Source organism: Pollicipes pollicipes, unplaced genomic scaffold, assembly GCF_011947565.3.
Source record: "Pollicipes pollicipes isolate AB1234 unplaced genomic scaffold, Ppol_2.1 Scaffold_7261;HRSCAF=8764_pilon_pilon_pilon, whole genome shotgun sequence".
Classification (NCBI taxonomy): Eukaryota; Metazoa; Arthropoda; class Thecostraca; order Pollicipedomorpha; family Pollicipedidae; genus Pollicipes; species Pollicipes pollicipes.
This window is the reverse complement of record NW_023597054.1, coordinates 25,776,151-25,792,106: the sequence shown is the minus strand read 5'-3', so window position 1 is coordinate 25,792,106 and position 15,956 is coordinate 25,776,151. Positions and strand designations below refer to the sequence as shown.

General features: G+C 55.0%; 1 protein-coding gene across 1 annotated transcript; it reads right to left on the bottom strand.

Annotated features, from left to right (window-relative positions):
- Window positions 1-48: 48 nt before the first annotated feature.
- Hpd (4-hydroxyphenylpyruvate dioxygenase) lies at window positions 49-15,254 on the bottom strand. The gene is made up of 9 exons (XM_037236156.1): window positions 15,132-15,254; window positions 12,965-13,054; window positions 6,016-6,246; window positions 5,607-5,696; window positions 4,797-5,096; window positions 3,085-3,204; window positions 2,506-2,628; window positions 1,050-1,166; window positions 49-428 (listed from the first exon to the last, which is right to left on the bottom strand). The coding sequence occupies exons 1-9, from the start codon at window positions 15,132-15,134 to the stop codon at window positions 354-356; spliced, it is 1,149 nt and encodes a 382-aa protein (XP_037092051.1). The 5' UTR covers window positions 15,135-15,254; the 3' UTR covers window positions 49-353.
- Between the last annotated feature and the right edge of the window lie 702 nt (window positions 15,255-15,956).

Below are 15,956 nucleotides of genomic sequence, written 5' to 3'. Positions count from 1 at the left end.
GTCACGCGCTCAGAAGGCGGGCCGCTTATGACGCTCCAAGAGATCCGGCTTGTTTGTGTGAACATGTATTGGCTGACGTATGTCTGGGAACGACACAGCTAACCCGCCCGCAACCTTTGTTAGAGATTACACAGACGACACCCGGCGACTCTCCGCAGGAGTGTCTGCCTCGCACTGGGCATACGTGGGTGAGTACCGAACACTGCCGTGATTGAATCTACCGAACACTGCCGTGAGTGGGCACGTGCGAGATAATGGCACTGAAGTCTTGGCGCGCCTGGCTGCGTTCGCGGCCGCCGTCACGCGCCGCTCGCAGGCGCCCGCCGGCCCCGCTCCGTCCATCCTCGCGCCGCTCACAGATTCCCGCGCCGTGCCTGGTCGATCTCGATCGCCGTGAACAGCGCCTTGAAGTTTCCGGCTCCGAAGCCCTGGGGTCATAGCAAAGCAGAGCATCATTGGGCCGCGCAGTGCGTCGCCGGCCACGGCCGCAGACCGAAACGGAGGCCGTCGGCGACTCAGGGAACCGTGCACAGACGAGTTTGGCTGAAGCGGTGTTGGCCGGCCAGCGCGGGTCTCACGGGACATCTCGCCGGCTGGTCGCCTGGGGTTGCGCGGGGTCAAGCTGGTGCAGAGCGTAAGTGGAGAGGGGGCAGGGAGTCAAAACTTCGTGCCAAGGGATTCGAAAATAAACGACTGCAACGTAGCACACGTGGCATGGTTGCACGGACGATGACGTCGACAAATAACACTCGCCTGGTGAAAACGGGCCTCAAGGTATAAGTAGATGGCATTATTGTTGACATGTTTTTACAGTCGTTACAGTTATTACAGTTTTACGTTTAAAACGATGCCCTTGTGTTTTTGCATGTTCAAGGTGTCGTGTCTTTGGTATGCGGTATCCTTTCAACTCAACGTAACAGTCTTAACTCCAGGATCTACAATACACACCAGCGGCGTTGGAAATCGGGGTGTGTACGACCTATAGCATCAGCGCGTCCGCTCGCGACCTCGGGAGCCCTGCGGGGCCAGGGCGCAGACCGTTTTCTCACCTGGTGGTTGTGCCGCTGAATGGTTTCCATGAACAGCGTTGGCCGGTCCTGCATGATTTTGGTGAATATCTGCAGGAGGTATCCATTATCGTCGTAGTCGATTAGGATGTTCAGCTCCTGTAGAATGGTGAAAGTATACTGTTTAAGTTTTCCCGTACAAAACTGCGTGCATGGTGTCTCGCATCACATGCATCACGTACATTTGTATCATAACTTTGCCCTTGGCCTCACGCCCAAATATCGTGAAAATCCCTGTAAAAACGAAATTATTTTCCGGCCCGGCCATTGACTTATCACGTAGCACCGGGATATATGCCCGGTGTAGTACATATATTGGACACTTCAATGTAGGTGAATGTGCGCAAAACTGACGCCCAATGCGACAGGTGAGACGGGCTGTACGGAGCTGCCTCAGTGACACGCTACCCAACCCATCCATTAATTTGTCGATACCTGGGATCGTTGTCTGCAGGATAACCAATGATTGCACTTCCTGGTGACATGCGACGAAAAATTTACAAACTCGCCAGCTTTTAACAGCCAACACGCGATGCAAATGTTCACACCAGGCTGATTTTCATCTGCTGGGTGGTTCGGTCGACGTCACGTGACCATCTTCAGATGTGCGACCGAGGGCGCGGGAACACCACAGCAAATCATCGCGTATATCACCCGTCTTCCCAGCGGCGGGCGCATGACGCTCCGCCGCACCATCCCGGGTTGTGTGGCATTACACGGCAGCTGGTGCCCATTCCCCATACGTAGAGCACCAGCTGCGCCGGTGCACACCGTCACCGACAACGAAAACGCAGCACCACCCGCTACCACGCACCACTGAACATCCGTCCGCATGGTTAAGCCAAGCAGCACGGTCGTGAGAGCTGTGTGGGTTGATGAGCCAACTCGCAGGCGGGGATTAAGTTTTTCAGGGTTTCACCCCGCTTGTGCCAAAATTTCACCCCCGACCACATGTACATGGGTCACGGACACGTTTAGGTAGTTTTTGCCACCTGTAATTACTACCGGCCTCTCCAGCACTTTATTCTTTCACTCAAACCATATGAACACTCGCGCGCTCCGTGCCTCAGCCCCAGCAGCCGGTGAGCGCCTGCTGAAGACGTGAAATTTATTACAGGGTGAGCCTATGACGGCGTTCGACAACGTCATTAAATGGGCTATTGCTACGAGCCTTTGAGCCGCACGTTACGGACATGAGGCAAGGTAGGCTTCCGCTAGGCGACGCTGGGACCTTTGACTGAAATCATGCGTACAGAAGTCTCGCAATGTGCGATATCCCACTGGACGAATGTCATCCGCCCCGTTCAGACGGACTTGAGTCTGAGCAACCCCCTCCCACCTGAAGCCTGTAACCAACAACCTGCCAGCCATGTTAAAGGTGGAGTCCACGTTGGAGGGTACGCTCCACCCACCTACGAAGAGTCCGGGTCGCATTTACCTGCAGGACATCCAGGTCCTCCTCCACCTTGACCTTGGAATGCTTGAGCTGCTCGCGAAGCTGTTCATAGTAGGTGTCGGGGATGGTGAGGAACTCCAGGCCGCGGGCTTTCATGCTGCGTATCTGCCGGTCATTATCGGCGGCCGCGTCACGGCCGTGCCCCACGCCCAGCGTATCCTCTCAAATCACCGCTGCCATGTTCACCAACAGCAAGTGGTGCTGGCGCAGCTGGCTACCGCACGCCAGTGTGGTCCCACGCCCGCCGATGTGCTATCTCCACACTGACGGCGTCCAAGCCCTCCCTCGTTCGTATCCGTTCCGATCCCTGATGACCCGCGCTATGTCCCCTGATGGTATATGACAGATCCCCGTTGATGGCCGTTCCGAACCCCGATGACCTTCGCTATGTCCCCGATGGTGTCTGACGGCTCCCTGTTGGTGGCCGTTCCGACCCATGATAACGCCCAGTCCTTCCCCTCGTGGCGTCAGACCCCGCCCGTGCTCCTGCTCGTGTGCGTTCCGCGTCCGTCCGGAGACACCCGGACCCGACCGCGCCGGCCGCCAGGCGGCGCCACTTACTGCGCTGATGATGTCGCTAGTGTTGAGCGCGATGTGCTGTACGCCAGCGCCGCCGTAGAAGTCGACGTACTCCTGGATCTGGGACTTCCTCTTGCCCGGCGCCGGCTCGTTGATGGGCATCTGACGTCCAGCAGCGGGTGAATACACGGGCCCTCCGCCAGCCGGCCAGGGACAGATGAATACACAGGCACCCCGTCAGGTGGCCAGGAGCGGGTGAATACACGGACACCCCGCCAACCGCCAGGGGCAGATGAATACACGGACACCCCGCCAGCCGGCCAGGGGCAGATGAATACACGGACACCCCGCCAGCCGGCCAGGAGCGGGTGAATACACGGACACCCCGCCAACCGCCAGGAGCAGATGAATACACGGACACCCCGCCAGCCGGCCAGGGACAAATGAATACACGGACACCCCGTCAGGCGGCCAGGAGCGGGTGAATACACGGACGCCCCGCCAGCCGGCCAGGGATAGATGAATACACGGACACCCCGGCAGCCGGCCAGGAGCGGGTGAATACACGGACACCCCGCCAGCCGGCCAGGGATAGATGAATACACGGACACCCCGCCAGCCGGCCAGGGATAGGTGGACACGCTCAGCCGCGGAATAAGTGAAAGATCAGTGCACGGACACTAGGATGGTCACGAACGGGCAAAAACACGGCACTGTTACGCGGGAAGGGCCCGGTGAGGGCACGCTCGTGACGTGTCCCCTAGAAATAAGCGTGAAGCAATCTAGAGAGACAGCTGGGACAACTACCTAAACTTTTCTCTTGCGGATGCGTAGGGAACGTTTCGTCTTGCAAGTGACCAGGGAGAAAGGCCGGTGAGCGTCCCAAATTTTCTATATTTGCCACTGACATGTTAAAATCGTGCGCCTACGGTTAGCTTGACAGCTGCACAATCTTCCCACTCTGTCTCGATTATTTTACGTGAACCCATGGCTGAACAAGTCAGTTCAACATTGCGTTAACATTGGGCCATTTTGAATCAGCCATCGAGTAACTCGTGCCACTCTAGGCGTCGCCATATTCAAGAAGACGGACGATGGCTTGCTAGGTCATATTCAGTTCCATTTCTACCATAAAACTGATCGAAGTAACTCAGGTTGGGACATTGAACTCGACAACTATGGACAGTGTCGGGCTCACATTCGGCAAGCCTATAACCGATGGTCCCAGCCTCGCCTGCCGCAACCTGCGACAAACATGCCCTCAACACATCACGCTGCACACAATACCGTCTTGCTGCCACGTGCTCAGCGGCCGCCCGCGAACAGCCGGTCGTGGGCCCCTTGCCGACCGTGTGCCCCCTGTCAGTCGTGTGCCCCTTGCCGGCCGTGTGCCCTTCGCCGGCCGTGTGCCCCTCGCCGGCCGTGTGCCCGCTGTCGGCCGTGTGCCCGCTGTCGGCCGTGTGCCCGCTGTCGACTGTGTGTCCCTGCCGGCCGTATGCGTTCTGCCGGCCGTGTGCCCCTTGCCGGCCGTGTACCCTTCGCCGGCCGTGTGCCCCTCGCCGGCCGTGCGCCCCTCGCCGGCCGTGTGCCCGCTGTTGGCCGTGTGCCCCTGCCGGCCGTGTGTCTCTCGTCGGCCGTATGCCTCTCGCCTGCTGTGTGCCCGCTGCCGGCCGTGAGCGCACCGTCGGCCATGAGCGCCTTGCCGGCCGTGCGCCCGCTGCCGGCCGTGAGCGCCCCACCGGCCGTGTGCCCACCTTGATTGTCTCGTCCCAGTTGGTGACGACCACCGAGCGCAGTGCCGAGAAATCCGTGTGCAGCTGCTTGTCGTCGATGGACCAGAAGCGGTGAAATGTGAGCGAGCGCTCGTACCAGTTGGCCACGTTGTCCATCTGCAGGTCGGGCTGGTTGCCGACCACGTGGTCGATGAAGCGCAAGCCGACGGTGGGCAGCGTAGCCAGCAGTCGGCTCGCGGCGACTACCGGCTTGTGGTAACCGGGCAGGAACAGGCCGCTGTACGTGCCGCGCTCCACCAGCGTGTGCGTTGTGTCACCGTACTGTGGGCCATGCGGTGTCATTGTCATGTGATACTGTAAGCAGAGGTTTTTGAGCACCGGGGCCGGGGAGGGTTCACGCTCCCAGATTTCTGAACATCAGCGCCGATTTATGGGTGTCACGCATAACGGAATACCTTTAAGCCCTATTATGCCGTTTTGCTCAGCCTCCCCTTCCTCACGCAGGATGTCGGAAACGCTCTCCCAGCTGTTCGTGCTGCGTTCCGGCAGTGCTGACGGCACGTCGTGTGGCCGACATGGCCGCGGCATGGGCAGGACCGCCACCAGCACGGCGTCACCGCACAGGCCGTTCTCCACAATCCGTTGATTATTCGTCGCCGGGCACGTGGGTAAATGCCGTGGCTGTTAAGGTTAACTATGCGTTAGTTGCCAAGAAAGGTCAGTTTGCGAGCGAGAGAATCAGATATGTTCAGCTGTACAGCTGTTCAGCTTTGCTGCTCAGCGTAAAGGTCCCGGTACCGGCGTGGAAGGTAGTTTGCAAGCTGTACATACCGTTTGCACGACGGCGAATCGAACTGTGCCACCCTCGTCGCTCTCCTCCCAGATATCTTTCACGATTGTTGCGCCTCTCTTCTTCGCATGCTGTAAGCACGATGGGGTCTTTAAAACGCTTAAAAATATCACTTCTCGTCAGCAGAAGCCCTACCGCCGCGACGCTCACCAAAACAAGGCACCGCAGCGTCGGTAAAATACCGGGAGTAAGGAGGTTCAAAATTATTTTGGTCGTAGAAACAGCACGATGAAAATATGTCGTTTATGTTGCTTTAGCAATATCGTACTGAGACATGCTTTACATGACAACGTACTAAAGCTTGATCCCCTCTGCGGCGCCTGCTCGACGCTCGCTGCTCCTTGACGCCACCGTGAGCCTCAGCCTCATCCCGCGTGCGGCCGCGCTTACCAGGACTATGGTGTCCAGGTCCTCGACGGTGAAGGCCACGTCCTTGACGCCGTCGCCATGCTGGGTCATGTGCTCGCCCATCTCGGTGTTGCCCGGCCGCAGTGGCGACTTGAACACCAAGCGGATGTCGTTCTGGCCGATGCAGTGAGAGACGACATCGCAGCTGCCCGTCTCCAGGCCGGAGTACGAGTGCGGCGTGAAGCCCATGTGGGTGCAGTAGTAGGAAGCCGCCTGCGGGCGCGACAGACAGCTTGGCACCAACGCCACCATGCAGCGTGTGTGGTCAAGGTATGCTGCACGCCACGGGCCGAACGCGAGTGAAGGCAATGAAACACATGCACGTTGTTGGCTGACTTCCATTCCTTCTGGCTACGAAAAATGTCCTGAGTGCGACCGCGCAGGCAGCCGTGGATATTCGCGGTCGCCTCGCGCCCATGAGGCCATTTGACACAGTAAAGTCGCAACTATGCGCGTGTCGGTAGGATAAGCAGTTGGAGCCGGATGCGCCTGACACCCATATTAAAAGAGTATGCCACCTCTTCGCACTTTTCACGTATTGTTAGATCAGAGGCGTGCAAGCTGATCAGCAATGCCAGTTTCTCGGAACCCTTCTGAATAGCTTAGATTTTTATTTGAAGTAGCCGCCCATGGGCAAAAACATCGCTGGACTCCATGCTCACCACTTGGAAAGTGTTGCACTTCATTTGCCTTGATTTTTCCAACGTGCGTGTTCTGTTATGTTTGCAACGAACTGTGTCAAAATGTTTGTGTAGTAAATGCCACCAAAGCTTGAAGCATTCTGTTTAGACAAAGAGATATGCAAACATGAAGCTATTATCCCACGAATTTAACGAAACGTTGCATACGCTATGAACTGTGGCTTGTACTAAGGCTTTGATTTCTGCCCTATGGCGCTTATCACAGTGGCTTTCTTCTAGGTGCACTTTGGCTTTGGGAGTGGGAGTATCACATGTCCCATAGCGACGCACACAGCAGTTAATGCGCTTTTCGGTAACAGACTCTTTCCGCCCGCCGAGCCAACCACAAACTCTCTTTATTCACACCAGTAGAGGTGCCACGGCGACTGTCATGACGACGGTTGCTGCGGCAACCGCGGAGAAGAAGCGTAGTGCTGTGATAAGGCGTTGGCGGCGTAGTTTGAACAAGAAAATAATTAAAACTGATATCCCTATTATGTTTTAATGGTGCTGCAGTGGCACTATCCAGTGCTATTGTTATGCGTAACTAGTCCTGAGGTTTCACTACAGCATGTTTTTTTTTAAATTTATCCCTAAGGTATGATAGTCTCGTTAAAGGCTATTGTTTACGACTAGGCTCTTTTCAATTGCTCTGATTTTTTAAGACGTCCGCCTTTTCACAGAACTACTGAAATCGGTCCCGGTGGAAAATAACCTATATGTATTGAAAGCTGTAACTTCTTCCGGTATGTGTCTGGTGTCCTCCCTTTAGTTCTCCATTCGCTCTACCCACTGGTCTACCTGAAAGGCTATGGATTACACAGGTCTCTGTGGAAGGCCAGTCCCGACAGTGGTTCCCGCGCCTACAACGGTGATTTAGACGATGTTGTTGCGGCGCCGGAGCCGAATGCAAATATGCGAATGAATGACGATGTTTTCTCGGTTCTGCAATAAATACGCTTTGCGCTAATTAGTTCCAGAAAGCAGAAATGTTTTTAAATGTGTGCATGGTGCATGCAGAAATTGGCGTAACCTTATCGTTGAAGGCTTTTGACCAGACCTCCAATAATAACCGACAATGGTGTTCGCTCGAGTGTGCGTGGCCTGCCGTGCATGGTGATGTGCCATTGCGTCAGCGCGAGTGTCGGTCTTTTTCCCGGTCAGAATGTGTCGCCCTGGTGTTGATGCGGTCTTGGGCTGTTATAACGGCCCAAGTTGGACTTACGCTGCGCAGCATTTTGCCATTAGAAATGTTTTAATTATCTGTAACAGGTCGTGTTAAATGTGGGCAGGTTTACGCTGTTCACACAAATGGAGCCTAGGAAAAGACGTTCAAAGAGATGCTATGGAATTCCCCGTGGTGCAGTTGTTAAGTGTCGCAGTTGCTCAGAGCTGCATGCTGATAATCGGGTGGTGGGGATCGTCCCGATAGCCCAGTTGGTTGGAGCGTCTGCCAGCCTTTCTACCGATCCGTCCCACCCGTGGCGTGGTGGGCTCGAGTCTCTATGAGGCGCTCGCTGTTTGCTCCTGACTGAAATGGGGCGGATGGGAAGACATTGGGGCTGTTAGGGCGCTCCCTGACTGCAGTGGCCCTGCTGTTGGTGGCAGCGGCCGCGCTGAACTTGAGGTGACATCAGAGGGCAGGACGGACCGTTCCGAGCCTTGCGACGCGTTACACTTCGGCCGTGAAATTCTCTCGTTGACCTAGGATTTTCGCGATCGGATGGGAAGAGTCGGGGCGCACGCAACAAGTAGCGGTTAGTGTGAGCTCTGATCTAGACATATATCCATCGAGGGATTCTGATTCAATCTCTATGAAAGCATAAAAAGTGATTGCAAAGGTAGGTTTATAGTGATTGGACAGGCCAAGCTGAGTAAACGAGCCCGTGGTTGGGTCGTTGAGGCTAAAAAGGTTTGCAGCAAATGCTCTGTCTATTGCCTCGCCGTTATTAACCGCCCGGCATATTAAGTCTAGTCACGCCTCCTCATCTGCTTAGTCTGGCAGAAATACTACAGAGCCCCGTAGGGCTAGCATTGGCGATGGTCGGCTCCGCGCCATTTGAAGCGCAGGGCAGTGGAGAATATCGGCTGCCACGTGCTAATCGATTACATATGTGCCAGCTGTGAGGAGACGGATAGAGTGAGTACCAGAATATAACGGCTAGTAGAACACACGAACACAAACTAAGTGATGATCTCAAAAGGTGGGTCCTTTGTTCCTGTTGGTGTTATGACCAGCAAGATGTCAATAACAAGTCACGACAGAGCATCGGCAAGTATCTCACCATCAACGTGTGCGCACTTAAACGGCGACTAAGCAGCAGGACAGTCCTGCCAACCAACTGCCTAGAGCCAGCAACGGCCAGGTCCGGAGCCAGGACAGCCAAATCAAGCCTGCCTGCCGCGAAAGCGTATAATTTTTCGACAGCCTCCTGACCAAGGTCTTCCCGGCCCGGAAGAATGAAGCTAAGACCCAGCCTGGCTCAGCGAACAGGCGATCCTTGCGCTGAGAAACTTCCTTGCTGAGGATATGAGCTCCAGGGTTCTGAAGAAGCAGCGGCGGGGAGAAACAAGGACATGCAGATCGGTAGGGCACTGCACCACACCTGGCAGAGACCGGAACTACCAACCGGAGCTTCTCAGTAGCCTGGAGCCATCTGGACTGAAGCCACATAGCTTGGTGTTCAAACAAGACATGGGCACCATGCTCCTACGAAACCTGGAAAGCTCAATTTCTGCAATGACAACTACTTTGGCAGGCAAGGCGAAAGGAGCGAACGTCTTCATTCCAAGGATCCCGCTGATCCCATGTGGCATTTTCATCAGAGATCTTGCATAAATTGACCAACTGGCCATGACGTACTGGAGCTGCTTGTATCACAAGTTGCTCATGTCTTGTAACATCGTATGCGTGTCGCTGGCGTTGCGTCTCATTTGCATGTGTTGCGTGTTCTGTTTTGATCTATGTGGTATTTACTGGCGCGGCGTAAGAATAGCCACTCGCTGGCTTTCGCCAAGGTTTGCAATAATAATTATGACAATAATACGATGCCTTTCGAGCTCAAACGGGTTCAGTCTTCTGTTAAAGGAGTTTTCCACATTTATATAGGGTTTTGAACTGAAATAGCCATCTTGAAAATCAATCGGTGCAGTTCACAGGCCTGTACGTCTTAGGACCTAACACCTAGGACCAAGACCTTTCGGTGGCGTTCACAACCCTGCCCTTCTTAAGATCTAAGCCCCTCTAGTTTCTGAGCTACACGCCCACTAAAATGGGGAAAGATATAATGGGGAGAGCATTTCGAAGTCGCCTTGGCATTCATGGCGTCATAGTAACGTCATTCAAATCCTGCTATTCCATAAGCCATGCGGCGGTCAAGGCCAAGCAAAACATAATTATCGAGGCGTTCATATCCGACATTCGTGAGCGCGATCTCCAGATATTTCAGCCGCCCACTGGCTCTGAATCAATGTTGTGGAAGGTATGAGGACGTACTCAAACCGTGACGCATTGAGGAGCATATTTACTGGACAGAGAATTGTGCTGTCCAGAGCAGTCTTTTCCACTTAACAAGCATACCAATAGTTAAAGGTAAGCTTGTTTCATCATATCTGATGCTTGCTTCAATATGTTCAAATGTAAAGCACGTCCAAGGCACACATTCGAGAGGCACAACATGACTATCAGCAAGCGCCAAGAAAAGTCCCTAAAAGCAGTGGGTCTCAACCTGACGAAGTAAGTGTTCTGCTGGGGTCAGCTTTACTTTGACAGCTCCAGACCGGGCACCTGTTCTGTCCATCCTGTCCTAGGAGGGCGATGCCAAGAATGTGGTCCACCAGGAAGCAGGGCGATCGTGAGATTCCTTGAAACAAAAATGCAGCGCCGCAGCAGGATCGCAACGTCCACCGGTGTCCACGGTCTGCGCCCGCCCGTCGCCATGCTGTATCGTAAACGGTCTCGGTTACTCGACGCTCGGCCCGACTGCTGTAGGGAGCGCCCGAGCCGGATAGCGGAGCGTAATGCTGTACCTCGGAGGAGCAAGTGACCCAATAGCTGGTCAAACTGATCAAATGACTGGTCAAACAACGATTCTTTAGGCCATTTGACTTCTCTCGTGGCAGCTACCACCCTTCGTGTGTAATCTGTGACTGGTGTGTAACCTGTGTAGATTATATGTTCCAATTATGTTATAATTTTATGTTACGATGTTATGCTATGTTATGCTACAGCTGTATGTCACGATTGCCCTTGGGTTTCTTGGAAATTGACGTCAGTTGGTGGGGTTTATCCGATATTGCATGATTTGATATACGATAATGCAATATTGTCATAATACTGCTCCAGCAAATCAGTTGTACCCGGTAGTTTGATTGGCGCGTGCCTCACTACAAAATACAAGCAAAATGTGAATACTTACGACACAAGACGGTTCAAGTTTCGATCACAAATCCAACTAGCACTATTTCAAAACGTTCCCTTGCAGTACACCACTCTTTATTACCCGGGCATCGTCGGGCGTCCCCGCTAGTCGGTAAACATGGGGGTCTCAGCGCACGAAACAATGCCTGGACCGTGAAAGGGATGCTTGATCTATCTTCACCGAACAGCTAATAGCTTCTCCCTTTGAAGGGAAGGGGGGGGGGGCGGCTTCGTCTACAAGCCGAGATGCGCATGCGCTGCCTGCAAGTACTGAGAACCTGTACTGCGCGGCGTACGTTGTAACACCGCGCTCTTGCTCCAGCACGGCCCTGTGCGCCGCTCCACAGGCGGCGGCCGATCGGGTGCTGATTGTGAGGCGCCCAGCGCCAGCGCCAGCGCCAGCGGCGGCGGCGGCGGCGGCGGCGGTGGACCGGTCCGACCAGTCGGCCGGCACGTGATCTGACTCGGGCCGGCCCAGCCGGGGGTGACCGGGGAGCGGCGGCGACCAGACCGGGCTGAGCAAGGCGGCCGGCTGCTGGTGGATGAGAGGTGATGGGGAACGGCCGGCACCGGTCCAGCTCCTCATATTGACGTGTCTGTACGGGGTACGGAGTCGCTGGTGTACCCAATGGAGATCGTTGGAGACTTGCACGGGTCAAGAGACGTACGTCAGCGACCGTGAGACAAAAACCACGGGACGTAGGACAGAAAACGTGACGTGAGCACACGCACAACTTACGAACGGGAGCGGCTAAAGTTTATGCCGAACAATTTGCGATGCGTGGGGGAAAAACTGCAAAAGCGTGTACATAACGAAGGGAAACCCAATTTCTTTCAGATGTTCAAGTGATTTGACATGCACTAAACCCATTGCCCTTCAAATATTTTTTAACATCCAAATACGACCAGGGCTGTGCCGACAGAGTCTCAACATTTGTCTCCGACGGAGTCCAGCAAATCATTTATGAACGCCTGTGGTGCGCCACATCAGGTTTGCGGGCGAGCTTATTACGGCCACGGCCGAAATCGCACGCAAATGTCTAACATGCCGCTGCATAATAGAAAATCATCCGGCGGTCACACCAACAGAACTCCGCAGCAAGACAAGCAAAAGCCTTGGAACGCTGCGCCGAGCACGGGGCTCACGTTTCCTCTGCTCCTTCCGCGTCGCCTACTCGGCAGCTTGCGTGCCCCTCCGCGCAGAGCGCAGCTGATGCTGCGCAGTGTGTCGCACGTGTCTGCGTCGTTGCCAGCCCTCCGGCGCGGCGGCGTGACGTCACACTGTGGCGCAGTACGCCGCGCCACCCAAACGGGGCCAATGACGTCGAGGCGACAGGCCGTCGGCGTCAGCAAGCGCTCACAGGGCGTGTGGATGTACGTTCCATGTGAGAGCCGATTTTCTGTGGCAAAGCTTGTTTGGGTGCAGATCGGCGCGAGCTCGGGGTTCCCAAGCAATCTCATCTAACACAGGCGTAGCCTCCCCGCTCCTCGCCCACAGTATCACGGAATGTGTCGCTGAAGAGGTTTGCCGTGATCTCGTACCATTGCCGCGCCCAGCCCACCAGACCGCGGCGCGCCCCTGCGCCGGCGTGTATTGCTGCGGAGATTTGCGCAACGTACGGCCAACAGCAGGCAGCGGGCAGACGGTGGTTGAGGACCGTGCTGAGGTGGACGTCCCGCTCGCGACCGGCGGTCACCCTGCTCTGAGACGCGGCTGGTCCGGCTCCGGCTGCCCGGCCCCGGGGTGGCACGAGGCAGGCCCACCTGGTGGTGGTGGTGATTTGGGCTTTGCGGCGCACCGACTTCGTTGGTCATATGGCGGGAGGCTCACCTGCTTGGCATTGCCCACCCAGAAGGTGATGTGGTCGAAGTGAACAAACTTGCCGCCGTCCGGTTTTGGACCTTTATCCGTGTATGTCGTCTGCAATGGAGAGATGCACGACGTCAGGATGGCGCGGTCCACCGCAATGACTCCTGCACCTGACGACAGGCCATCTTGGGCGGCTTACCTCGAACCGGGTCATGACGATCACCAACAGTAATATCAGTAACCGGCCTGTCCCTCGCGGAGGAGCGCAAGGGAAGTAGAGCAAACAATCCCGTACATACTTACACACGGATAGATGACGTTTGGGTTTCTCAGAAAGCAAGAGACCGTCGATGCAAGGAATTAATCCCGGCGATAAAGTTTATTTTGGCATAGGAGTTGCGTTCAAGAGGTGTTTAGATTGGTGCAGTAGTGGTGTTCAAAGTGGTGCGCCGGTGGTGTCTTGCATATCCAGGGTGGTGGTCACGCGGCACTCACGGGAAGTACGGGCCGCAGCTGGTTACTAACAACGGTTTGCAAAACTGACCGCCATGGTTAACGTTGTCTGCATTCAGGGGCGTTTGATGCATAAAATAGCCGACTGCCGTTTTTCAATGATTCAGGGTCTGGTTCGGGCATGTAAATTGTGACCTCGGAAATCAGCTTTAAGGCATGTTCAACAACACGGGTGATCGATTTCTTGCCTGGGTTTGTAAATGTACATACTCGTGCTTACCATGAAGCGCTTCAATGACAGCAATAATCCGTATCTGGAAGAGCGACCTCGTGTCTTACATGTTTGTTCATCTCGTTCAATTGTAATCGTCATACAGTTATGAAGCCGGCTCAGTACCTCGGTCGGGTGACGGAGGCGGCTCCGTACCTGCACAGGTTGGGCTGGCTCTGTACCATCGTCAGGTGACGTGGCTGGCTCTGTACCATCGTCAGGTGACGGAGCCGGCTCCGTACCTCCACAGATTGACGGAGCTGGCTCTGTACCATCGTCAGATGACGGAGCCGGCTCCGTACCTGCACAGGTTGGGCTGGCTCTGTACCATCGTCAGGTGACGGGGCTGGCTCTGTACCATCGTCAGATGACGGGGCCGGCTCCGTACCTGCACAGGTTGGGCTGGCTCTGTACCATCGTCAGGTGACGGGGCCGGTTCCGCGCCTCCGTTAGGTGTCGGGAGGGGGGGGGGGGAGCACTCCGCGCCTCCGTCCAGCTCGTGCCGTGTTCGGCTGATGCTATCTCCCGTCGCGCACCCAGGCCCGTGGTCGAGAGGGGGATGGCGGACCGATAACAGCCGAGGCGGAGGGCAACCGAGGCGGCTACTGCGCAGGCTGTTCTGCGCAGTGGGCGCCCCAGCAGAGCTAAGCTAATTTGACCACTCGGCCAGCCCACGACCCAATAGCAGTGCTGATATTTCGCGCTCCATGCTGCAGACACACCGAAACGCGAACGAGGGATAACGGAGGCGACCAAGGTAGAGAATGTCAGACTGAGCGACGGGCACTTACTTCAGCATAAACGACTCGCGTGCATGACTCGCTACCATGCGAGTTGTGAGGTAACGGCATGCACACACGCAACCGTGAGCCATGTGGCTGCACAGACTATGGCTCATTGGAGATGGTTTCTTTTCTGTGCCGTCCAAAACTGATGGTAGCTCGTGGTATATGTAGGGCGTTGCACGACAGGCTTTGTGAAGCCGAATCGATGTAAACCCATTTCCCCGATTTCAAACACACTTGAAATGCATGCTTGACTTGAGCAAGAAAGGGAAAAAGTGCAACAGCACTAGACACATTATCACAGATTGAGTTATATAGTGCATCGCGTTCATCAGTCGCGTCCGCGGTACATATTGCGAGCTGACGAGTGCGGACGAAATATGTTTGATGCAACCATTTTGTGCTCAACTAGCCATGACTATACATTCCTTTCATCGTCAGGTTGACATGCGGTCAACCGATTCTCCTCACTGGGCTGGCAAACGCGTAAATCAAGCCGTGGAAGGCGTTTGTGTGCGCTTCTAAGATGCCGCGTAAATGCGTCATCGTATGGTACGTTTCAGACCAAACAGCAAAGTACAATAGCTTACGACACAGCGACAGCTTACCCAATACAGCGCAGCCACAGCCCAATACGCCATTTAAGGGGTCAACCCAGCCTGTACAACAAAAGCCTTACCATGGCGTGGTAATCCCAGGAAATGCGGTGGTGTAAAAGTCGCCTCCGATGGAACTTGTCTCACAGTTTCCCTCTTTTCGGTAAGCCCTCCGCGGCTCGGCCCGCGACTGGCTGCTGATTGGATGGGGCTGGGGCGGGCCAGCTCACCATTGGTTGAGGCGTGGGCTCGGCCTCGCGGCACCAGTCCCGCGATCTTGGAGCGTCAGCTGACGCTGCCCCCGGCGCCAGGCTCCGGAGTGCCCTAATATGCCAACAGTGTCGCGCTCGCTGTGGGTGTGACTGTGGCTACTCAGACCTGTCGGGCTGTTACCTGCCAGGTACTGCGCATTCATTCAGGGTTACTGGTGTTCATCGGCTCCGGAAATGCTGCATATAGTCAAAATACAAAAGCAGTCCAACCTTCCCCAAGTCGCTGGGTCTGGACTCTGGACTCAATTGACCCCCTTAATGTAAACGCCCTCTGTAGCGAGACTGCAAGCTGGCACTGCCCCCCGGCACCAGGCCTTGGGATAATGTCTACGTCTCTCTATAACCGGACCGGGGTCTGTAACAAATAAGGCTTTTATCCAATGTTTGCGTGCAAAGGCTTGTACAGTGGTTCGTGATGAAAACATGGCTATAGTAAAAACACGAATCAGCAATTGCATGGTGTCCGAACAAGCGTGGTTGATGTATGGTTGATGGAACATGTTCCTAAGGTGAAGGTTCGCGACGAAAAAGTTTTGCATACCAAGGTCCCGTAAACAAAAACAAAAGTATTTTAAAAAGGCTGCAAGGGGCAATGTCTATCTGCTTGTTTTGCGAGAAAATATTCCTTTTGTGTTT

Coding starts and splice junctions, on each gene's coding strand:
- Hpd (XM_037236156.1), bottom strand. Junction 3,205..4,796: donor ACTGGGACGAGACAATCAAG/GTGGGCACACGG, acceptor GCTGGACGTCAG/ATGCCCATCAACGAGCCGGC. Junction 1,167..2,505: donor AGGACCTGGATGTCCTGCAG/GTAAATGCGACC, acceptor ACCATTCTACAG/GAGCTGAACATCCTAATCGA.